Below are 21030 nucleotides of genomic sequence, written 5' to 3'. Positions count from 1 at the left end.
GTCACAAAGCAAGTCTTAACAAATCTAAAAAGATTGAAATCATACACAACACTTTCTCGGATCATAAAGGAATGAAATTGGAAATCAATAATAGGCGGAGTGCCAAAAAATTCACAAATACGTGGAGGCTCAACAACACAATCTTAAACAACGAGTGGGTCAAAGAAGAAATTGCAAGAGAAATTAGTAAATACCTCGAGGCGAATGAAAATGAAAACAGAACATATCAAAACTTATGGGATGGGAGTTGGTGGCGCGGTGCAGGGCTCTCAGGAACGGGCGGCTTGCGCGCGGACTGGTATCCTGGGACTGTGACCTGCTGAGTCCGCCATGGAGCCAGAGCAGGTGCTGGAGGGACAGACACAGGTTGCAGAAAACCCCCACCCTGAGTACGGCCTCACAGACAACGTCAAGAGGATAGTAGAAAACAAGAAGATTAATGCAGAAAAGTCATCAAAACAAAAGGTGGACCTCCAGTCTTTACCAACTTGTGCCTACCTGGATCAGACAGTTGTGCCTATCTTATGACAGGGACTTGCCGTGCTTGCAAAGGGGAGACCACCAAATCCCATTGAATTTCTAGCATCATATCTTTTAAAAAACAAGGCACAGTTTGAAGATCGAAACTGATTTATTGGGAAAAACAGAAAACTTTGGTTGCTACTGTAGATTTACATGATTAAGAGGCAGTTTTAATTGCCGTGATTTTTCCCCTTTTTGGAAGTATAAGAATCGTGAGGACCACAGAATTTATTTCTGGAGTTGCAGAAGAAAACACATTTCCCTGATTTTGATTTAATCACCACACTTATTTAATGAGCATGTTCTGTGCAATTTTTTCTCAGATTGTCTTTAACTTTGTTTTTAAAATGACCTTCCAAATAAACTGTTAAAACGTCAAAAAAAAAAAACCTTATGGGATGCAGCAAAGGCAGTGCTAAGAGGGAAATTTATTGCCCTAAATGCCTATATCAGAAAAGAAGAAAAGGCAAAAATGCAGGAATTAACTGTCCACTTGGAAGAACTGGAGAAAGAACAGCAAACTAATCCCAAAGCAAGCAAAAGGAAAGAAATAACAAAGATCAGAGCAGAAATAAATGAAATTGAAAACATGAAAACAATAGAGAAAATCAATAAGACCAGAAGTTGGTTCTATGAGACAATCAATAAGATTGATGGGCCCTTAGCAAGATTGACAAAAAGAAGAAGAGAGAGGATGCAAATAAATAAGATCAGAAATGGAAGAGGAGACATAACTACTGACCTCACAGAAATAAAGGAGGTAATAACAGGATACTATGAACAACTTTACGCTAATAAATACAACAATTTAGAGGAAATGGACGGGTTCCTGGAAAGACATGAACAACCAACTTTGACTCAAGAAGAAATAGATGACCTCAACAAACCAATCACAAGTAAAGAGATTGAATTAGTCATTCAAAAGCTCCCTAAAAAGAAAAGTCCAGGACCAGATGGCTTCACATGTGAATTCTATCAAACATTCCAGAAAGAATTAGTACCAACTCTCCTCAAACTCTTCAAAATAATCGAAGTGGAGGGAAAACTACCTAATTCATTCTATGAAGCCAACATCACCCTCATACCAAAACCAGGCAAAGATATTACAAAAAAAGAAAACTACAGACCAATCTCTCTAATGAATATAGATGCAAAAATCCTCAATAAAATTCTAGCAAATCGTATCCAACAACACATTAAAAAAATTATACATCATGACCAAGTAGAATTCATCCCAGGTATGCAAGGATGGTTCAACATAAGAAAATCAATTAATGTAATACACCACATCAACAAATCAAAGCAGAAAAATCACATGATCATCTCAATTGATGCAGAGAAGGCATTTGACAAGATTCAACATCCTTTCCTGTTGAAAACACTTCAAAAGATAGGAATACAAGGGAACTTCCTTAAAATGATAGAGGGAATATATGAAAAACCCACAGCTAATATCATCCTCAATGGGGAAAAATTGAAAACTTTCCCTCTAAGATCAGGAACAAGACAAGGATGTCCACTATCACCACTATTATTCAACATTGTGTTGGAAGTTCTAGCCAAAGCAATTAGACAAGAAAAAGAAATACAAGGCATCAAAATTGGAAAGGAAGAAGTAAAACTATCACAGTTTGCAGACGATATGATACTATACGTCGAAAACCCGGAAAAATCCACAACAAAACTACTAGAGCTAATAAATGAGTACAGCAAAGTAGCAGGTTACAAGATCAACATTCAAAAATCTGTAGCTTTTCTATACACTAGTAATGAACAAGCTGAGGGGGAAATCAAGAAACGAATCCCATTTACAATCGCAACTAAAAGAATAAAATACCTAGGAATAAATTTAACTAAAGAGACAAAAAACCTATATAAAGAAAACTACAAAAAACTGCTAAAAGAAATCACAGAAGACCTAAATAGATGGAAGGGCATACCGTGTTCATGGATTGGAAGACTAAATATAATTAAGATGTCAATCCTACCTAAACTGATCTACAGATTCAATGCAATACCAATCAAAATCCCAACAACTTATTTTTCAGAAATAGAAAAACCAATAAGCAAATTTATCTGGAAGGGCAGGGTGCCCCGAATTGCTAAAAACATCTTGAGGAAAAAAAACGAAGCTGGAGGTCTCGCGCTGCCTGACTTTAAGGCATATTATGAAGCCACAGTGGTCAAAACAGCATGGTATTGGCATAAAGATAGATATATCGACCAATGGAATCGAATAGAGTGCTCAGATATAGACCCTCTCATCTATGGACATTTGATCTTTGATAAGGCAGTCAAGCCAACTCACCTGGGACAGAACAGTCTCTTCAATAAATGGTGCCTAGAGAACTGGATATCCATATGCAAAAGAATGAAAGAAGACCCATATCTCACACCTTATACAAAAGTTAACTCAAAATGGATCAAAGATCTAAACATTAGGTCTAAGACCATAAAACAGTTAGAGGAAAATGTAGGGAGATATCTTATGAATCTTACAACTGGAGGTGGTTTTATGGACCTTAAACCTAAAGCAAGAACACTGAAGAAGGAAATAAATAAATGGGAGCTCCTCAAAATTAAACACTTTTGTGCATCAAAGAACTTCATCAAGAAAGTAGAAAGACAGCCTACACAATGGGAGACAATATTTGGAAATGACATATCAGATAAAGGTCTAGTATCCAGAATTTATAAAGAGATTGTTCAACTCAACAACAAAAACACAGCCAACCCAATTACAAAATGGGAAAATGACTTGAACAGACACCTACCAGAAGAGGAAATACGGATGGCCAAGAGGCACATGAAGAGATGCTCAATGTCCCTGGCCATTAGAGAAATGCAAATCAAAACCACAATGAGATATCATCTCACACCCACCAGAATGGCCATTATCAACAAAACAGAAAATGGCAAGTGCTGGAGAGGATGCGGAGAAAGAGGCACACTTATCCACTGTTGGTGGGAATGTCAAATGGTGCAACCACTGTGGAAGGCAGTTTGGCGGTTCCTCAAAAAGCTGAATATAGAATTGCCATACGACCCAGCAATACCATTGCTAGGTATCTACTCAAAGGACTTAAGGGCAAAGACACAAACGACATTTGCACACCAATGTTTATAGCAGTGTTATTTACAATTGCAAAGAGATGGAAACAGCCAAAATGTCCATCAACAGAAGAATGGCTAAATAAACTGTGGTATATACATACGATGGAATATTATGCAGCTTTAAGACAAGATAAACTTATGAAGCATGTAATAACATAGATGGACCTAGAGAATATTATGCTGAGTGAGTCCAGCCAAAAACTAAAGGACAAATACTGTATGGTCCCACTGATGTGAACGGACATTCGAGAATAAACTTGAAATAAGTCATTGGTAACAGAGTCCAGCAGGAGTTAGAAACAGGGTAAGATAATGGATAATTGGAGCGGAAGGGATACAGACTGTGCAACAGGACTAGATACAAAAACTCAAAAATGGACAGCACAATAACACCTAATTTTAAAGTAATCATGTTAAAACACTGAATGAAGCTGCATCTGAGCTATAGGGTTTTTTTTTTTGTTTTTTACTATTATTACTACTTTTCTTTTCTCTATATTAACATTTTATATCTTTTTCTGTTGTGTTGCTAGTCCCTCTAAACCGATGCAAATATACTAAGAAACGATTATCATGCATCTATGTGATGATGTTAAGAATTACTGAGTGCATATGTAGAATGGTATGATTTCTAAATGTTGTGTTAATTTCTTTTTTTTTCTTTCTTTCCGTTAATAAAAAAAAAAAAGTAAAAATAACAGTAACCCCCCCCCAAAAAAAAGATACTAAAAGAGAAAACCTGCCAACCAAGAATTCTATAATCCAGCAAAATTGTTCTTGAAAAATGAGGGGGAAATTAAAGCATTTTCAGGCAAAAAATCACTGAGAGAATTATGACCAAGAGACCAGCTCTGCAAGAAATACTAAAGGGAGCACTAGTGACAGATAGGAAAAGACAGGAGAGAGAGGTGTGGAGAAGAGTGTAGAAATGAAGACTATCAGTAAAGGAAAAAAGAAGAAAAATTAAATATGACATGTAAAATCCAAAAGACAAAATGGTAGAAGTACGGCCCTTACAGTAATAACACTAAATGTTAATTAATTAAACTCCCCAATCAAAATACACAGACTGGCAGAATGGATTAAAAAACAGAACCCATCTATATGCTGTCTACAGGAGATGCATTTTAGACCTAAGGATAAACATAGGTTGAAAGAGAAAGGTTGGGAAAAGATATTTCATGCAAACAACAATCAGAAAAGAGGAGTAGCTATACTAATAATCACCGAATTAGACTTCAAATGTAAAACAATTACAAGAGACAAAGAAGGACACTATGTATTAATAAAAGGAACATTCAACAAGAAGACATAACAATCATAAAGACTTATGCACCGAGCCTCCATGTATTTGGAGCGAAGAGTGCTCCAAAATACATGAGGCAAACACTGAAAAGAGAAATAGACACATCTACCATAATACCTGGAGACTTCAATTCCCCGCTCTCACTAATGTACACAACATCTAGACAGAGGATCAATAAAGAAACAGAGAAGTTGAATAATACAAAAAATGAACTAGACTTTACAGACATTTATAGAAATTACACCCCACAACAACAGAATAACACCTTTTTCTCAAATGCTCATGGATCATTCTCAAGGACAGATCATATGCTGGCTCACAAAGCAAATTTCAATAAATTTGAAAAGACTGAAATCATACAAAATACTTCCTCAGATCATAAAGAAATGAAGTTGGAAATCAATAACAGGCAGAGGACCAGAAATCCACAAATATATGGAGGCTTAACAACACACTCTTAAACAACCAGTGGGTCAAGGAAGAAATTACAAGAGAATTGGTAAATATCTTGAGGCAAATGAAAATGAAAACATAACATGTCAAAATTTATGGGATGCAGTAAAGGCAGTGCTAAGAGGGAAATTTATTGCCCTAAATGCCTATATCAAAAAAGAAGAAAGAGCAAAAACCGAGGAATTAACTGTTCACATGGAAGAACTACAGAAAGAACACAAACTAACCTCAAAGCAAGCAAAAGGAAAGAAATAATGACGACTAGAGCAGAAATAAATGAAATTGAGAATATGAAAACAATCAAGAAAATCAACAAAACCTGAAGTTGGTTCTATGAGAAAATCAGTAAGACTGATGGGCCCTCAGCAAGGCTGACAAAAAGAAGAGAGAGGACACAAATAAATAAAATCAGAAATGGAAGAGGAGACATAACCATTGAACCCCACAGAAAAAATGGAGGTAATGAGAGGATACTATGAACAACTTTATGCTAATAAGCAGACAAGGTAGATGAAATGGACAACTTCCTAGGAAGGCATGAACAACCAACATTGACTCAAGAAGAAACAGAAACCTCAACAAACCAACACAAGTAAAAGAAATTTAGTCATTCAGAAGCTCCCAAAAAGGAAAAGTCCAGGACCAGATGGCTTCATATGTGAATTCTACCAAACATTCAAGAAAGCATTAATACCAATCCTGCTCAAACTCTTCAAAGAAATTGAAGAGGAGGGGAGGCTACCTAACTCATTCTATGAAGTAAACATCACCCTCATACCAGAGCCAGACAAAGATACTACAAGAAATAAAAACTACAAACCAATCTCTCTAATGTATATAGATGCAAAAATCCTCAACAAAATCCTTGCAAATCGAATCTAGCAGCATACCAAAAGAATTATACCCCATGACTAAGTTGGATTCATCTCAGGTATGCAAGGATGGTTCAACATAAGAAAATCAATTAATGTAATAGACCATATCAACAAATCAAAGCAGAAAAACCACATGATCATCTCAATTGATGAAGAAAAGGTACCTGACAAATTCAACATCCTTTCTTGCTGAAAACACTTCAAAGGATAGGAATAGAAGGGAACTTCCTCAACATGATTAAGGGAATACATGAAAAATCCACAGCTAATATCATCCTCAATAGGGAAAAACTGAAAACTTTCTCCCTAAGATCAGGAACAAAGCACGTATGTCACCATTGTTATTAAACATTGTGTTGGAAATTCTAGCTAGATCAATTAGACACGAAAAAGAAATACAAGGCATCAAAATTGGAAAGGAAGAGTAAAACTCTCACTGTTTGCAGATGATATTATATGTTGAAAATCCTGAAAAATCCACAGCAAAACTACTAGAGCTAATAATGAATACAGCAAAGTAGCAGGTTACAAGATGGAGACTCAAAAATCTATAGTGTTTTTATACACTAGTAATGAGCAATCTGAGGGGAAACTCAAGAAAAAAATTCCATTTACAATTTGCAACCACAAAGAATAAAATATTTAGGAATAAATTTGACTAAGGATACAAAAGACCTATATGAAGAAAACTACAAGCAATTGCTAAAAGAAATCACAGAAGACCTAAATAAATGGAAGGGCATACCATGTTCATGGATTGGAAGACTAAATATAGTTACGATATCCATTCTACCTAAACTGATTTTATAGATTCAATGCGATACCAATTAATATCCCAAAAACTTATTTTTCAGAAATAGAAAACCAATAACCAAATTTATCTGGGTGCCCCAAATAGCTAAAAATATCCTAAGAAAGAAAAATGAAGTTGGAGTATTTAAGGTGTATTATGAAGCTACAGTGGTCAAAACAGCTTGGTACTGGCATAAAGATAGATATACTGATCAATGGAATTGAATTGAGTGCTCAGATATAGACTGTCTCATCTATGGACAACTGATCTTTTGATAAGCAGTCAAGCCAACTCACTTGGGACAGAACAGTCTCTTCAATAAATGGTGCTTGGAGAACTGGATATCCATATGCAAAAGAATAAGAAGAGCCATATCTCACACCCAAAATTTAACTCAAAACGGATCAAAGACCTAAACATTAGATTCTAAGACCATAAAACTGTTAGAGGAAAATGTAGGGAAATATCTTATAAATCTTATAATAGGAGGTGGTTTCCTAGACCTTACACTCAAAGCATGAGCAGTAAAGAAAGAAACAGATAAATGGGAACTCCTCAAAATTAAACTTTTGTTCAGCAAAGAACTTTGTCAAGAAAGTAAAAAGACAACCTACACAATAGGAGTCAATATTTGTAAACAATATATCAGATAAGGGTCTAGTATCCAGAATATACAAAGAGATAGTTCAACTCAACAACAAAAAGACAAATAACCCAGTTACAAAATGGGCAAAAGACATGAACAAACACTTCTCAAAAGAGGAAATACAAATTGTAAAAGACACATGAAAAGATCCTCAACTTCCCTGGCTATTGGGGAAATGCAAATCCAAACCACAATGAGATGTCATCTCACACCCATCAGAATCACCATAATCAATAAAACAGAAAACAACAAGTGCTGGAGCAGATGTGGAGAAAGAGGCACACTTACCCACTGTAGGTGGGAATGCAAAATGGTACAACTGCTGTGGAAGGCAGTTTGGTGGTTCCTCAGGAAGCTAAGTATAGAATTGCCATGATCCAGCAATACCATTACTAGGTATCTATTCAGAGAACATGAGGATAAGGACACAACTGGACATTTGCACACCAATGTTTATAGCAGCATTATTTACAACTGCCAAGAGATGGAACCAGCCCAAATGCTCATCAGATGGGTGGCTAAACAGCCACAGATTGGTGGCTAAACAAGCTGTGGTAAATATATATGATGGAATATTATGCAGCTATAAGACAGAATTAAGTCATGAAGCATGCAACAACATGAACGGACCTTGAGGACATTATACTGAGTTAAGATTAACCAGAAACAAAAGGACAAATACTGTATGGTCTCACTAATATGAACTAACAAAATGAATGAACTTGGAGAAATTTCAGTTAAGAACAGAGGCCATCAGGAAATAGAAATATGGTAGATATTGGGTCATTGGAGCTGAACAGATACAGATTATGCAACAGGACTAATTATAAAAATTCAGAAATGGATAGCACAATACTTTCTAATTGCAACACAATAAAGTTAGTACACTGAATGAAGCTGAATGTGAGAATGATAGAGGGAGGAGGGCTGGGAGCACAAATGAAATCAAAAGGAAAGACAGACGATAAAGACTGAGATGGTATAATCTAGGAATGCCTAGAGTGTACAATGATAGTGACTAAATGTACAAATTAAAAAATGTTTTTGCATGAGGAAGAACAAAGGAATGTCAATATTGCAGGGTGTTGAAAAATGGACGGTAATTCATATTTTAAAACTTTAACTTATATTTGAGACTAAAGCAAAAAATGTTTATTTGGTACAAAATTTTTACTTTGACTAGTGCATTTCCTAATATAACTTATATGGACAGTTTAATTGAGCACCATAAGTACATGGAACCTTGAATAGGGCATGAGATTTTATAGGTTTGTCCAGCGGGATGCCCCAAAAAATCCCAGAGTGATTTGAACAGTGAATAAAAAAGTGTCTGCAGGACAGGTCATGTTGGCTCAGCATGTCATGCCGGAGACCCGGGTTTGATTCCCGGTGCCTCCCCATGCAAAAAAAAAAAAAAGTATTTGCAAAGTCCCCTTGGGGGAATGGCAAGAAAGGGGGAAAATTCAACTTCCCCATTTGGAGAACTCCTGATATTCTTGCATGCAGTGGAGACAACCAAATCAATAGGCTGAGCTCTCAATCTTGGGTTTGTTCATATGAAACTTATCCCCACGAAGGATAGACTAAGCCTACTTAAAATTAGGCCTAAGAGTCACACCCAAATAACCTCTTTTGTTGCTCAGATGTGGTTATCTCTCTAAGGCGACATGGCAAGTGAACTCATCACCTTCCTATTCTATGAGGACATGACTCCCAGGGGTGTAAACCTCCCTGGCAACATGGGACAGAAATCCTAGAATGAACTGGGACTCAGTATCAAGGGATTGAGAAAACCTTCTTGACCGAAAGGGGGAAGAGAGAAATGAGACAAAATAAAGTGTCAGTGGCTGAGAGATTTCAAACAGTCGAGGGGTTATCCTGGAAGTTATTCTTACACATTATATAGATATCCCCTTTTCAGATTAAGGTATATTAGAATAGAGGGAAGTGCCTGAAACTGCAGAGCTGTGTTCCAGTAGCCATGTTTCTTGAAGATGATTGTATAATGATATAGCTTTCGTAATGTGACTGTGTGATTGTGAAAACCTTGTGTCTGATGCTCCTTTTATCTACAGTATGGACAAATGAGTCAAACATATGGATTAAAAAATAAATGAATAATAGGGAGAACAAATGTTAAAACTAATATATATGTGTGTATATATAGGTTCCCGGACTAGGCACTACCCCCCACCCCGCCAAAAAAAAAAAGTTCTAAAAAAATGATCATAGTGATGAATATACAACTATGTGATGATATTGTGAGCCACTGATTGTACACCAGGCATGGAAAGTTATATGTTAAGAATGCATGTGCTTATTCGTTGTTGTATCAATAAAAATTGGGAAAAAAAATATACAGCTGAAATCAATGACTTAATTGCACATCTGGAGGAACTAGAAAAAGAACAGGAAACTAATTCCAAGGAAGCAGTAGAGAACTTAAAAAGATTAGAGCAGAAATAAGTGAAATAGAAAACTTAAAAATAATTAACAAAACCGAAAGTTAGTTCTTTGGCTAGATTAATAAAACTGACAAACTTTTGCCTAGACTGACAAAGAAAAAAAAGAGAAGATGCAAATAAATAAAATCAGAAATGGTGGCGGTGGGGGGACATTACTACTAACCCCACAGAAATAAAAAGGATCATAAAAGTATACTAGGAACCACTGTTTGTCCACAAATTAGATGAAACGGACAAATTCCTAGGGACACACAGTCTACCTTCACTGGCTCTAGACAAATAGAAGACCTAAACAGACCAATCACAAGAGATTGAACCAGTCATCAAAAACCTCCCAACAAAAAAAACGCCCAGAACCAGATGGCTTGATGGTAAATTCTAATAAATATTCCAAGAAGAATTAATACCAATCCTGCACAAACACTTCCAAAAAATTGAACAGAAGGGAACACTACCTAACTCATTCTATCAGGCCAACATCACCCTAATACCAGGGCCAGATAAAAATACTAAAAAAAAAAATTATAGATCAATTTCTCTTACGAATACAGATGCAAGAATTCTCAAAATAAATACTTGCAAATTGAGACAAACTGCACATGAAAAGAATACTTCATCAATTGTAAGAAAACTATTATTAAAAAAAAACACAGTACAATTATTTTAAAATGCTATCATCAGTTATAACAAATGTTCCACACAATGTATGGTGTTGGGGGTGGGGTGATACACCAGGGTGATACAATCAATTTTATGAATGACTGCTTTGTAAACCCACAACTTCTCTAATTAAAAAAAAAAGTTAACTACCAGTTAGTTATATGTTGCCAGTGTATAACCAATAATTCTCCAACACCTTATCCCTTTTGTCATATAATTCCCATTATGTGGAAAGCCCCTTTTGGTAGTATTACACTTCTATCCCCAATAAAATAAAATCTGTATGTTTTCTGCCAAAAAATACATATATGAAAGGAACTAAATTTACCATAAAATTTCATAGGATTCATTACTCCATTCTGTGCAGTAGATTCTACAATTAAATACTCTTGTGCTACAGATAGCATGCTTTCATACTGGCCTAATAAAATTTGTGTCTAAAGGAGCTATTTAACACATGAGACACTACATATCTTTTGGGTTTTAAGTATTTATTTACACAGTTCTTACTAATACAACTGTTTTTAAAATATAGCAATAAAGAATCATTTACTATCCTCAAAAGTGGCACATACATGGCATAAAAAAACCTATATAGTCAGTTTAACTATTAAAACAGATTATCGAAAATTGTTACATGGCAATTAAATGTTCGCACTACTCCCTAAACAGGTAGGAAAAATAGATTTGTTCATAGGAATTTGATTATTTTGTATTACTGACTACAAAAAAAGATTATTGTAAAAGATAACATCAGAGCTTGAAAAATACTTCACAACAGCAAATAAATGTATTTTAAGTTTACATTTAATTATGACAATAAGAAGTTGAGCACACACACTTCTATGTATTTCACAGATTGGTAAAACTGATGGAAACTTTAGATTTTTATTTCATAGAGAGTATAAATATCTTTATCACAATTTTCTCATGGTCTTCTTATTCAAAATATTTTTGTTGGGGGCTAAAAATTACCATAAACATCCTGTCTCTGAAACAGCTGAAGTATACAACAAATATTAAGTTTCTGCAAAATACACAATATTTTAAAATTTTTGTCTTTATCTCAATTTGTAACAGTATTTTGAAACAATATTCTGTAACTGTTAATCTTGTTACCAGGCGCAAAGCTTTTTAAATCTATATGCTAGATCCTGGAAACATTTGAGAAGAAAATAAACTATACAAAAGCAGCAGTTAAATAACTTTCAAACATCACATGTGAAACAAGGCCCTACTATTTAATCAGGAATTTATGTAGGCTTTTATCCAGTAAGTATTGTGAATATCACTTAACTTCTGTACAAATTGAGATATACAAATATGTATTTCCATAAATTCATTCACAGACACTATACAAATAGATTCACAGTAGTACGTGGCACCTCCAATAAAAATTATTTACTGTATCAGGGGCACAAAGCTACTGAGATCATAAATAACTTAAATTTGTGGTCTTTGTACTAGGAATTTGAGCCAAGAAATAAATTACACCAAAATTGGAATTTTTTACATGAGTTAACTTGAAAAATATAACAGGTAGAACTTACTCTTTCAAATGAAAATCAAATGGCATAGTTTAGTGTTCCCTATCTTCTTTTCAGTTTTCACCAAGTGCTAAGGAAAAGTACCATTTAAGTTCGTTTCTTATTTGAATATAAGGTGTTCGCAAGTTTTCACAACTTGACTTATTTAAGCTTCATATCAAATGAGTTGTAGATCTACTTAAAGTATGACTTCTCCTTTCAAAGAAGGATGGAAGGCTGACAAGGGAGGGAGATGGGATACCCTGTAAAGACAAAAATATTTTATATTTTAAATTTCTCTTTTAAAAAGTTATACAGTTCAACATTATGCTCATATTTACGTTTTATAAATTACCATAATGATTAATTTGAAAGTACCTAAAACCTCTAAACAATAATTTAAACAAATGAATCAATTTAAAATTAGGGAGCAGGGTGAGGAGAAAATACAATCAAGCTACTTAAGCATTTTGAAAACAAAAACAAATGGATAGACTAGTTAACTAGATAATAACTCAACAGGTTTCTTTGGAACAGATATGGCTTACTGCTAGTAGTGGTATCTGTTTTCTGTGAGACAGCAAGGATTCAGTGTTTTAGTTTATAAAAAGCAATCATAAATTAGTAAACAAGTTTTTGAGGTTAAAAAGACAAATCCTAGTGGTATCTTCTTAACTCAATCAAAAAGCAAACTTAAAAGGAGTAAAGTCACTTCATGGGAAGTAATTTTCTAAAATTAAAAGTCATACACTCTCAATAGTTTTTGCATTAATGTGCAACCTATATTGTACACAGTCAATTCTCATTCATGGTAGTTATGTTCTATAAAGTTACTATGAACAGGAGTTAGTGAATATTGGATTGCTCCTAGGGGAAATACAGGGTATTATGGCTCCTGAGAGCCTCTGATCACAACATTTTCATCAACTGATTAATACATAACCTTGTTTTGCCTTATTTAATACATGTTCTTGATTCTTTAGCATTGAACTCATGGCCAATAGCGCTATAACTCAAAGCTTATCTAACACACTCATCCTCGAGCTTAGGAACACTAGATAGCACTACAGTACTACAGTACGCTTGGGGTCCCTGTGAAACTGTGAAACCACCAATAAGCAGCAGAAAAATGTTAAACGTGTAATACCAAATACACCACAAAAAGGACACTTGCTTATACCATGACAGTGGAAAGGAAAAGTCAGGGTTGCCTTGCTTGACCTTTGCTGGACACCTGTGCACTGGGTGACTCAAATTTCTCACTGCTCTTCACATGTCTGTGAAAGTGCCGTGAGAGTACTGATTTGGGGGTTATGGATAAATTTTAGCAGTAGACAAATTCTCAAATTTGAAATCCACAAATGATGAGGACAAACTGTATATATAATCCTGCTCCATATAAAACTTGAGCAAAACAGCAGTGTTTCTAAACAGTGGTTATTAAATTGCTAAGCTGTCTAAACTTATTGCTTCAAAGTTAAGTATCATCAGAATTTTTAGCAACTAAACAAAACATACACAAGAGTAACAAAATCCTAATAATGGAAGTAAAGCAAAATGAATTACAAAGACCGTATTTTGTTTTAAGATACATGAATGGCTAACTCTAATTTAATTAAAGAGTCAGCAATGTAGTGGGGTATACATTCTCATCAACAAGATAGTAAAATGAAGTGTTTAAAGAGCTGGGTGAGTAAAGTATTGCTATTCAAGTGATGATGAAAAGCTATCATTTAAATAGATAATGTAAAAGTTGACATTTTCTTAAGGTGAAAATTTTATGATTTGCCATATTAAAAGCATAAATCTAATATAAATGCCATATATCTAAAATTACAAGATTTGGATTATAAGTCTACTTTTGACAACAATCATTATTATTCTTTAAAATGATCATTTTCACAAATAAGAAAATGTCTAATGGGACTTTTTTTTCTGGACTTATAAGTAAATAAACTGTCTTTCAAAAATATTTTTCATGCATGTGTCAATAAGCAAAGAAACTCCATAAGCCTAAGTTGTTGTGAATACAAAAAATATATATAAAAGTTATAAACTCAAAAGTCACCACCCAACTGGTAAATGATTCAAACGAGAAGGAATACATATTATTTGTCACAAATTTCAAATAGCTAATAAGCTCACATTATGCTTCACGAGGCTTGTTTCCATTACTGCTTGGCATATCTCCTAAATCTTCACAAATATCAAAGACGACTTGGACAGAACATTTTTTGAAATTTGAAAAATTAATGCTTCCATCTAGAATTTCTGAAAAACTAGCTCGGGAGGCAGAATGAAGTATATATCGAAACCAGGAGTGCTGAGAGCGCCCACCAGCAGAGTTTGAGCACTGAACATAAACATGCTTAGTAAATCCAATTACATTGCTTGTGGAAAAAGGATAGGAAATCTGTTAGAACAGAAACAAGCAATTGAGAAAAGGACGCGAATGTCTTAAAAGATATTTTGGTACTTCTCATGTATACTATCTATATAAAAGTGACATATCCATAAACAATACAAATTAACCTTCTATAAATTTTCTTAAGAATCCATTTCCCTTCATTTGAAAAGCAATAATGTTGATAATAGTTACCATAGATGCAGAAAACAAACAAGAACAAGGAATAGTATTGGCCTTCAGAAAATTTATAATCTAATTTCTACAGAACAGCTATCTGTATTTTGTCCATTTTACTCCATTGGTCACTTAAATTACTTTGCATATAATTTTTGGGGGGTGGTGGTGGTGGTGGGGGTACATGGTCCAGGAATCAAACCCAGGTCTCCTGCACGTAAGGCAAGCATTCTATCACTGAACCATCCGTGCACCCTGCATATAATTATATTATCAACTAAGGACAACTTCTTTTATTAAAGTTAACTTTGATAAAAAATCCATATAAATACACTCATAGATCTAGCTGTAACTCTTTGATGTGTTAACTAAAGACATTAACTAGCCTCTAAGAAATATTTACTGAGCATTAAGTGCTTTGCTTACATAAATAATATACAGTAAAAGATAATCATTTATAAAACACTAGAGCATTCACTTTTTTCAGACATTATTCTAAGTGCTTTACGTATACTACCTCATTTAATTCTTACAAAAATACTTTAGACTCATTTTACAGATGGAGAAATTAAAATGAGGGAGAGCTTAGTTTGGTAAAGGTCTCATGTCTAGTAAATAGCAGAACCAGGATTTGAACACTTTGTTTCCAGAGTCCATCACTATCTAAACTGCCTCTCAGTACATAACCATAATGCATGCACACACACATATTACTGCATTTACTATATAACACTATGGGATGAGCAGTATTAATCTCTTTTCTCTCATCTGTAAAAAATGGAGACCTGGGAGAATAAAAATGTTGCCCAAGGACACACTACTAAAATTCAGTCACTGGCTTTTCTTAACATTAGCAGGATTAGGTTAATGTAAGGACAGATATATATTTCATATACTTACTGACAGTAATAAATGATAGAATGTCCTTAAATAGCCAAACATCTAATAATTCTGACTGTTATAAATTTAGATTTGTTGAGGAAACACTGAGAAATATCTTCACAAATTGAGAACCCCCATCATCCTCTGAAATTCATAGCTTTGTAGAGATTCTATTCTACTCAGCACAGTAACAGAAAAAGGGATAAAAATGATCTCTGCTATACTACTGGTACCAATCCAAATGAACGGAATAATCACTATTTCTATTAGTTAAGTGATAGGCCAAACTTAAAACAAGCTCTTTTTCTTAGAGATTTTAGAACATATCTGAAATCCCAACAAAATTTTGTATCTAATAAACTACTTATTAAGTATGCTTCTAATTCATTAACAGTGAGGTTTTCTCAATTGCCTTTAACCAATAAAGAGGTTAAAAGTTTAGAGATATGTCAAAAATAAGACATTTAAATCAATAACAAATTTCCTATCAATTTCATAATGTGAATAAGTCATTTAGTCTATTAATTCAAAGTCACTTACTGCTAAAGATGATGTGCTAGACAGGCGACTCATTACATGTTTGTCATTGCTGGGAGGACTTCTTCCCTCCACTGAACTATGAGATGTCATAAGAGCCCTTCGAAGAGCTCTTTTTGGAGTTTTGGAGAAAGAGAATGCTCTTGTAACCTAGAGTTAAAACACATAATTAATTAAACCTAGACACATCCAATAAAGCTAATAAGAAAGTTTATGCATAAACAAAGCCAAATGCACACCATAAGTTTTTCTATAAATAGTATATGGCAGAATAAAAATTTCTGGTACACGGCAGCAAGAACATGTAATAAACTGTAGACTATTCTACCCTGCATTAATAGAACACTAAGTCATCAAATGGGAGAAAGAAGGTGAGAGGAAAACCCTACCCTGGGAGAGAATCTCTGATTCTGCCAGTCTAGTTGTGAGATCTTGGATTACTCCAAATCTACTCAAGCTTTAATTTTTTTTATTGCAAGAGTGAAGAAGTTCATTTGAATTATCATTTAACACGTTTATCTACTATGGATCATACATTTTAAGTATTGGGGATACAAAGACAAAGTATAAGGCCTCCCCTCAAAGGAAAAAACAAAACAACAAAATCCTTGTAAACATAGATGGCTACAAAATTCTCTTGGAATACTAAAATTCTAGTTCTGCCTTTTAAAAAGCTCTATGACCAACATTCTTAAGTAGTCCTCAACCATCCTGATAAATAATAAGGAAGTTATCTTCATTACCATCAGAAGATTGAGTTAAGAAAAGACCCCAGGTCTTCTGACTCTGCATGGGTCTTTTGATTAAAAAAAATCTGAGGCAATATTTAAAATGGAAACACACATTTCTAGATCTAAAACACCAATAGTACATAATTACTTAAGTATAGTTCATAAAAGTATTAATGTAACAAGAATGGAAAGGATAAAAATTATTATACTAGCAGTGGGAAAGAACTCACTGAATTAACTCAATCCCAGAACCTAAGAACAGTGATGTTATATAGACTATACTATTGTTGATGATATTATTATATTCTGAAAAATATTATTTTAGAGATATATTAAATAAAAATTCCACTGAAAACTCACCTTTTTGGAAGTCTTTTTTATTGCTCTAGATGCTCTACTCAATGTACTGTCCATATCTTTTGTATTTACTTCAAAGGATTCTGGATCAGCAGTACAAATAAGATTCTCCTGTTGAAAAATAACACCTTTTTTTACTATTTTTCATTGTTTCTAAAATCAAACCTTTAAGCACCTATATACATACAGGAGTATTTATGAAAGGAAGCTACTCAAGATTTTTGATGTATCTGCAACTTCTACTCTGAAATAAACAAACTTAATTATAGTGGAAAATAGGCGCTCAGTAAATTAATAACTCACTGCAATGACCATGGACACCAAAGCAATTAGAAATAGAACTCAATATAAAAATCTTACTAACAACCTGAAAAATAACAAATCAGAATTTAGCAGATTTAAGTTAAATCTTAAGTATAAAGTACATTACAAAACCAGTATCACAAACTTTCTTTTTGAGATACTATCAAATTAAGACAAACTTTTCTACTTTTCCTTTTCTTCCTCAAATGACAAAATTTGGAATCAGATGTTCCTAATATGTTCTAGAGTGGTGGGCTGGTTTGAAACTGTCATATCCTCAGAAAAGTCAAGTTCTTCTAATCCAATCTTGTGCAGTCAGATTTATTGTGGGTAAAATCTTTTGATTAGACTGTTTCCATGGAGATGTGAGCCCACAAATTCAAGGTGGGTCTTAATTAGTTTACTGGAGTCCTTAAAAGAGCTCACAGAGAAAAAGAGAGCTCAGAGCCAACAGAGCGCAGAGAGATGAAACCTAGAGACAGAAATTTAGAGATACTAAACTAAGAGATGAAACCCAGAGTTTGCCCTGGAGAAACTAAGTGAGGATCCACAGAAGCTCAAGGAGGAAGCCACTGGAAACAGGAACTGAAAGCAATGAAACCTGGGAGCAAAGGCCCAGCAGATGTCACCATGTGCCTTCCCATGTGACAGAAAACTGGACGGGATGGGCCTTCTCGAGTGAGGGCATCCTCTTGTTGATGTCTTAATCTGGACATTTTTGCAGCCTTATAACTATACATTTGTAACCTAATAAGTCCCCTTTGTAAAAGCCAATCCATTTCTGGTATACCGAATTCTGGTATAACCAGCAAACCAAAACAGGTGGCAATGACAGAAATCATGAGGATAACCTTCCTGAAATTATGAGTAAAAATTTTGTGTACACGTGCATAAGTGCATTTCTCTAATAAGAGAGCTTGCAGCTTATTCCCAAAAGAGTCAGGCTTCATATTACCCAAGAACCACTGAACAAAATTAAACTAATTTAAATTTATAGTTAGGCTATGAATTGACAAGGTGTCTAACTACTCAAGCACTATAAGAATATCTTGCAGCACTGTCATTCGGTGGTTAAAGGGAATTTTGTACAACTCAGAGAAAGTTACGTTTTTAAAACTTTCTCATTTGCAAAATGCAGAAAATACCTAGGGAGGCTAACCCATACTAATCATAAGGACAAAAATGAGATAATGCACAAAAGTACTTTGAAACGAAATGTTAAATCTCTTTATAAACACAAAGTCTTCGATATTATACTCTACAATTATAAATGCCTGCTTTAGCTCTTCACCACTGATATTTATATAGACAGCCTCAGTTTTACTAAACATTGTTTAATTTTATCATTAGAACAACCAAATCCATCATTTGCTCCAGACCCTTTTTCTACTTGATCCATCAACTAAATGACTCTTAGTTCTTTATTATAATCCCAATCAGGTAGTAGTACTTGTAGTTGCCAGCATTTTCTTTTAACCAATGTTACTAATTTTTTATTTTTTTAAAATTACATCCCATTGTAAAAATTTTATAAAATACAAACCACAAAATAAAACACCTCATAATGATGAAAGCTAGTTACTATTTACGTTTTGGTATATTTCTTACAGATATTTTCCTGTATAAATTGGGTTTATTTAAAAACAATATTGGAATAATAATATTCAGTTGTGTATCTTATGTTTTCCAATTAACAGTAAACTATAACTACTTTTTTTTGTACCATAAATACTCAAAGGGATGGATTACTCAATGAAAAGCTGATGAAAACCTCTTATGATTATGCCATAATTAATTTTATCATTCTACTGTTTTTGAACATTTAAAGTGCTTCCAATTTCTTTTGGTTAATAAACTAGGAGGAAATCAACTTCAGGCATGACAGAGTGAGGAGTTCTGCTGACCCACTCGCACCCCCCCTCCAATAAAAATGATAAAAAACATTTTTTTTGAAAAAGCACTTAAACATCTAGAAATGTCTCTAAAAGAAAATGCCAAATGAAAAAAATCTATTTAAGAAAATCTACGAAAAAATCAGTAAGAAAGGCAAACTGTGGTATCTGAACCCAAATGACTCCCTCCATCGTGCCTCCCAGCTCAGAGAAGCAAAGACTTCACTCCAGACTTCGGCAGTCAAGAACAGAGGGCTCCCTCTCCTCTGAGCTCCCAACCAGAGGGCTTATTTCATCTGAAGAGGAGAACATCAGCATTTCTCATCATGACCACAGTTACCTGATGCTGAGCTTAAGACCCAGGCAAATGCAACTGAGAGGTGGAGGCTTCCTTGGGCCTGACAACCTGAGATTACAGGGGCCCTGATAGCCTTTCCCCCAGCTCATGAAGCAGCAGTTCCATAAGACCAAGTCAAGTGAACCTCAGGCTATTGGCTCCTCTTCCTCCTAAAACACAGGTGTCATTCCAAAAGAAGTTTGCCACTGTCCCCACTACCACCTCCAGAACCCTGAAACAGAAATTTTGCCTGAGGGAGAATCAGGCCTTCTTCCAAGAAACATTTATTTGCAACACAGCATGAAGAAATTCAAACCTAAAGGCACTCTTAGAAACAGTATACGTTCAAGTGAAAGGCCATAATGAAGAGATTTGGGGATCTGTTCAGGATACAGCCTTGGCCTCTATAGGGGGAGAACTGGGGAGGCAGTGCACCCTTGCTCTCCTGTTCTTTTTCACTTTTTTCTTTTCCCCATGGACGGCAGATCCATGAGGAAAAGTAAACATGGATCAATCCAGCCCTCAACAATAAAAGTCAAAAATCCCTGAGGAGTAGAAGAACAAGATTTCTACAGCAACCACAAAATAATATTCAGAATGTCCAGTTCTCAACAAAAATTACAAAACCCAAGAGGGAAAATACAGCCCGGTCAATAGGAAAAAAATTTTGACAGAAATTCCCCAGAGGAAGCCTCTTCACCAGAATTATTAATCGAGTATATTAGATCACATAAATAGGAACAATGAGCTAAAGGAAAATATGGATACAACTAAAGGAAAACAGGAAATTGATCTATTAGCAAAATAAGACTTTCAATAATGAGACAAATAGAAATGTCTGCAACTGAAAGGTAAAATAACTGAAATTAAAGTTCAAAAAGACTCAAGAATATATGTAAAGAAGCAGAAAAAAAATCAGCAGACTTAAAGATAAGACAACTGAACTTATCCAGAGTAGCAGAAAGGAAATAGAATGAAGAAAAATGAACAGAACCCAAGAAATCTGTGCAACACACTATCAAGCGGACCAACATACACGTGGTATAAGTT

General features: G+C 34.6%; 1 protein-coding gene and 1 pseudogene across 1 annotated transcript in view; one reads left to right on the top strand and one right to left on the bottom strand.

The window, feature by feature from the left end:
* Positions 1-247: 247 nt before the first annotated feature.
* Positions 248-905, top strand: LOC143682506 (protein dpy-30 homolog pseudogene; annotated as a pseudogene).
* Positions 906-14535: 13630 nt separating this feature from the next.
* Positions 14536-21030, bottom strand: part of ECT2 (epithelial cell transforming 2) — a 102455-nt gene continuing 95960 nt past the window's right edge. The window contains 4 exon segments of the mRNA XM_077161060.1: positions 14536-14589; positions 14591-14773; positions 16364-16510; positions 17452-17559. Coding sequence (XP_077017175.1) covers positions 14551-14589; positions 14591-14773; positions 16364-16510; positions 17452-17559 — 477 coding nt within the window. The 3' untranslated portion in view covers positions 14536-14550.

This window comes from Tamandua tetradactyla, chromosome 5, assembly GCF_023851605.1.
Source record: "Tamandua tetradactyla isolate mTamTet1 chromosome 5, mTamTet1.pri, whole genome shotgun sequence".
Taxonomy (NCBI): Eukaryota; Metazoa; Chordata; class Mammalia; order Pilosa; family Myrmecophagidae; genus Tamandua; species Tamandua tetradactyla.
Note: the sequence above shows the minus strand (reverse complement) of the source record. Positions and strands in the feature narration are given on the sequence as shown.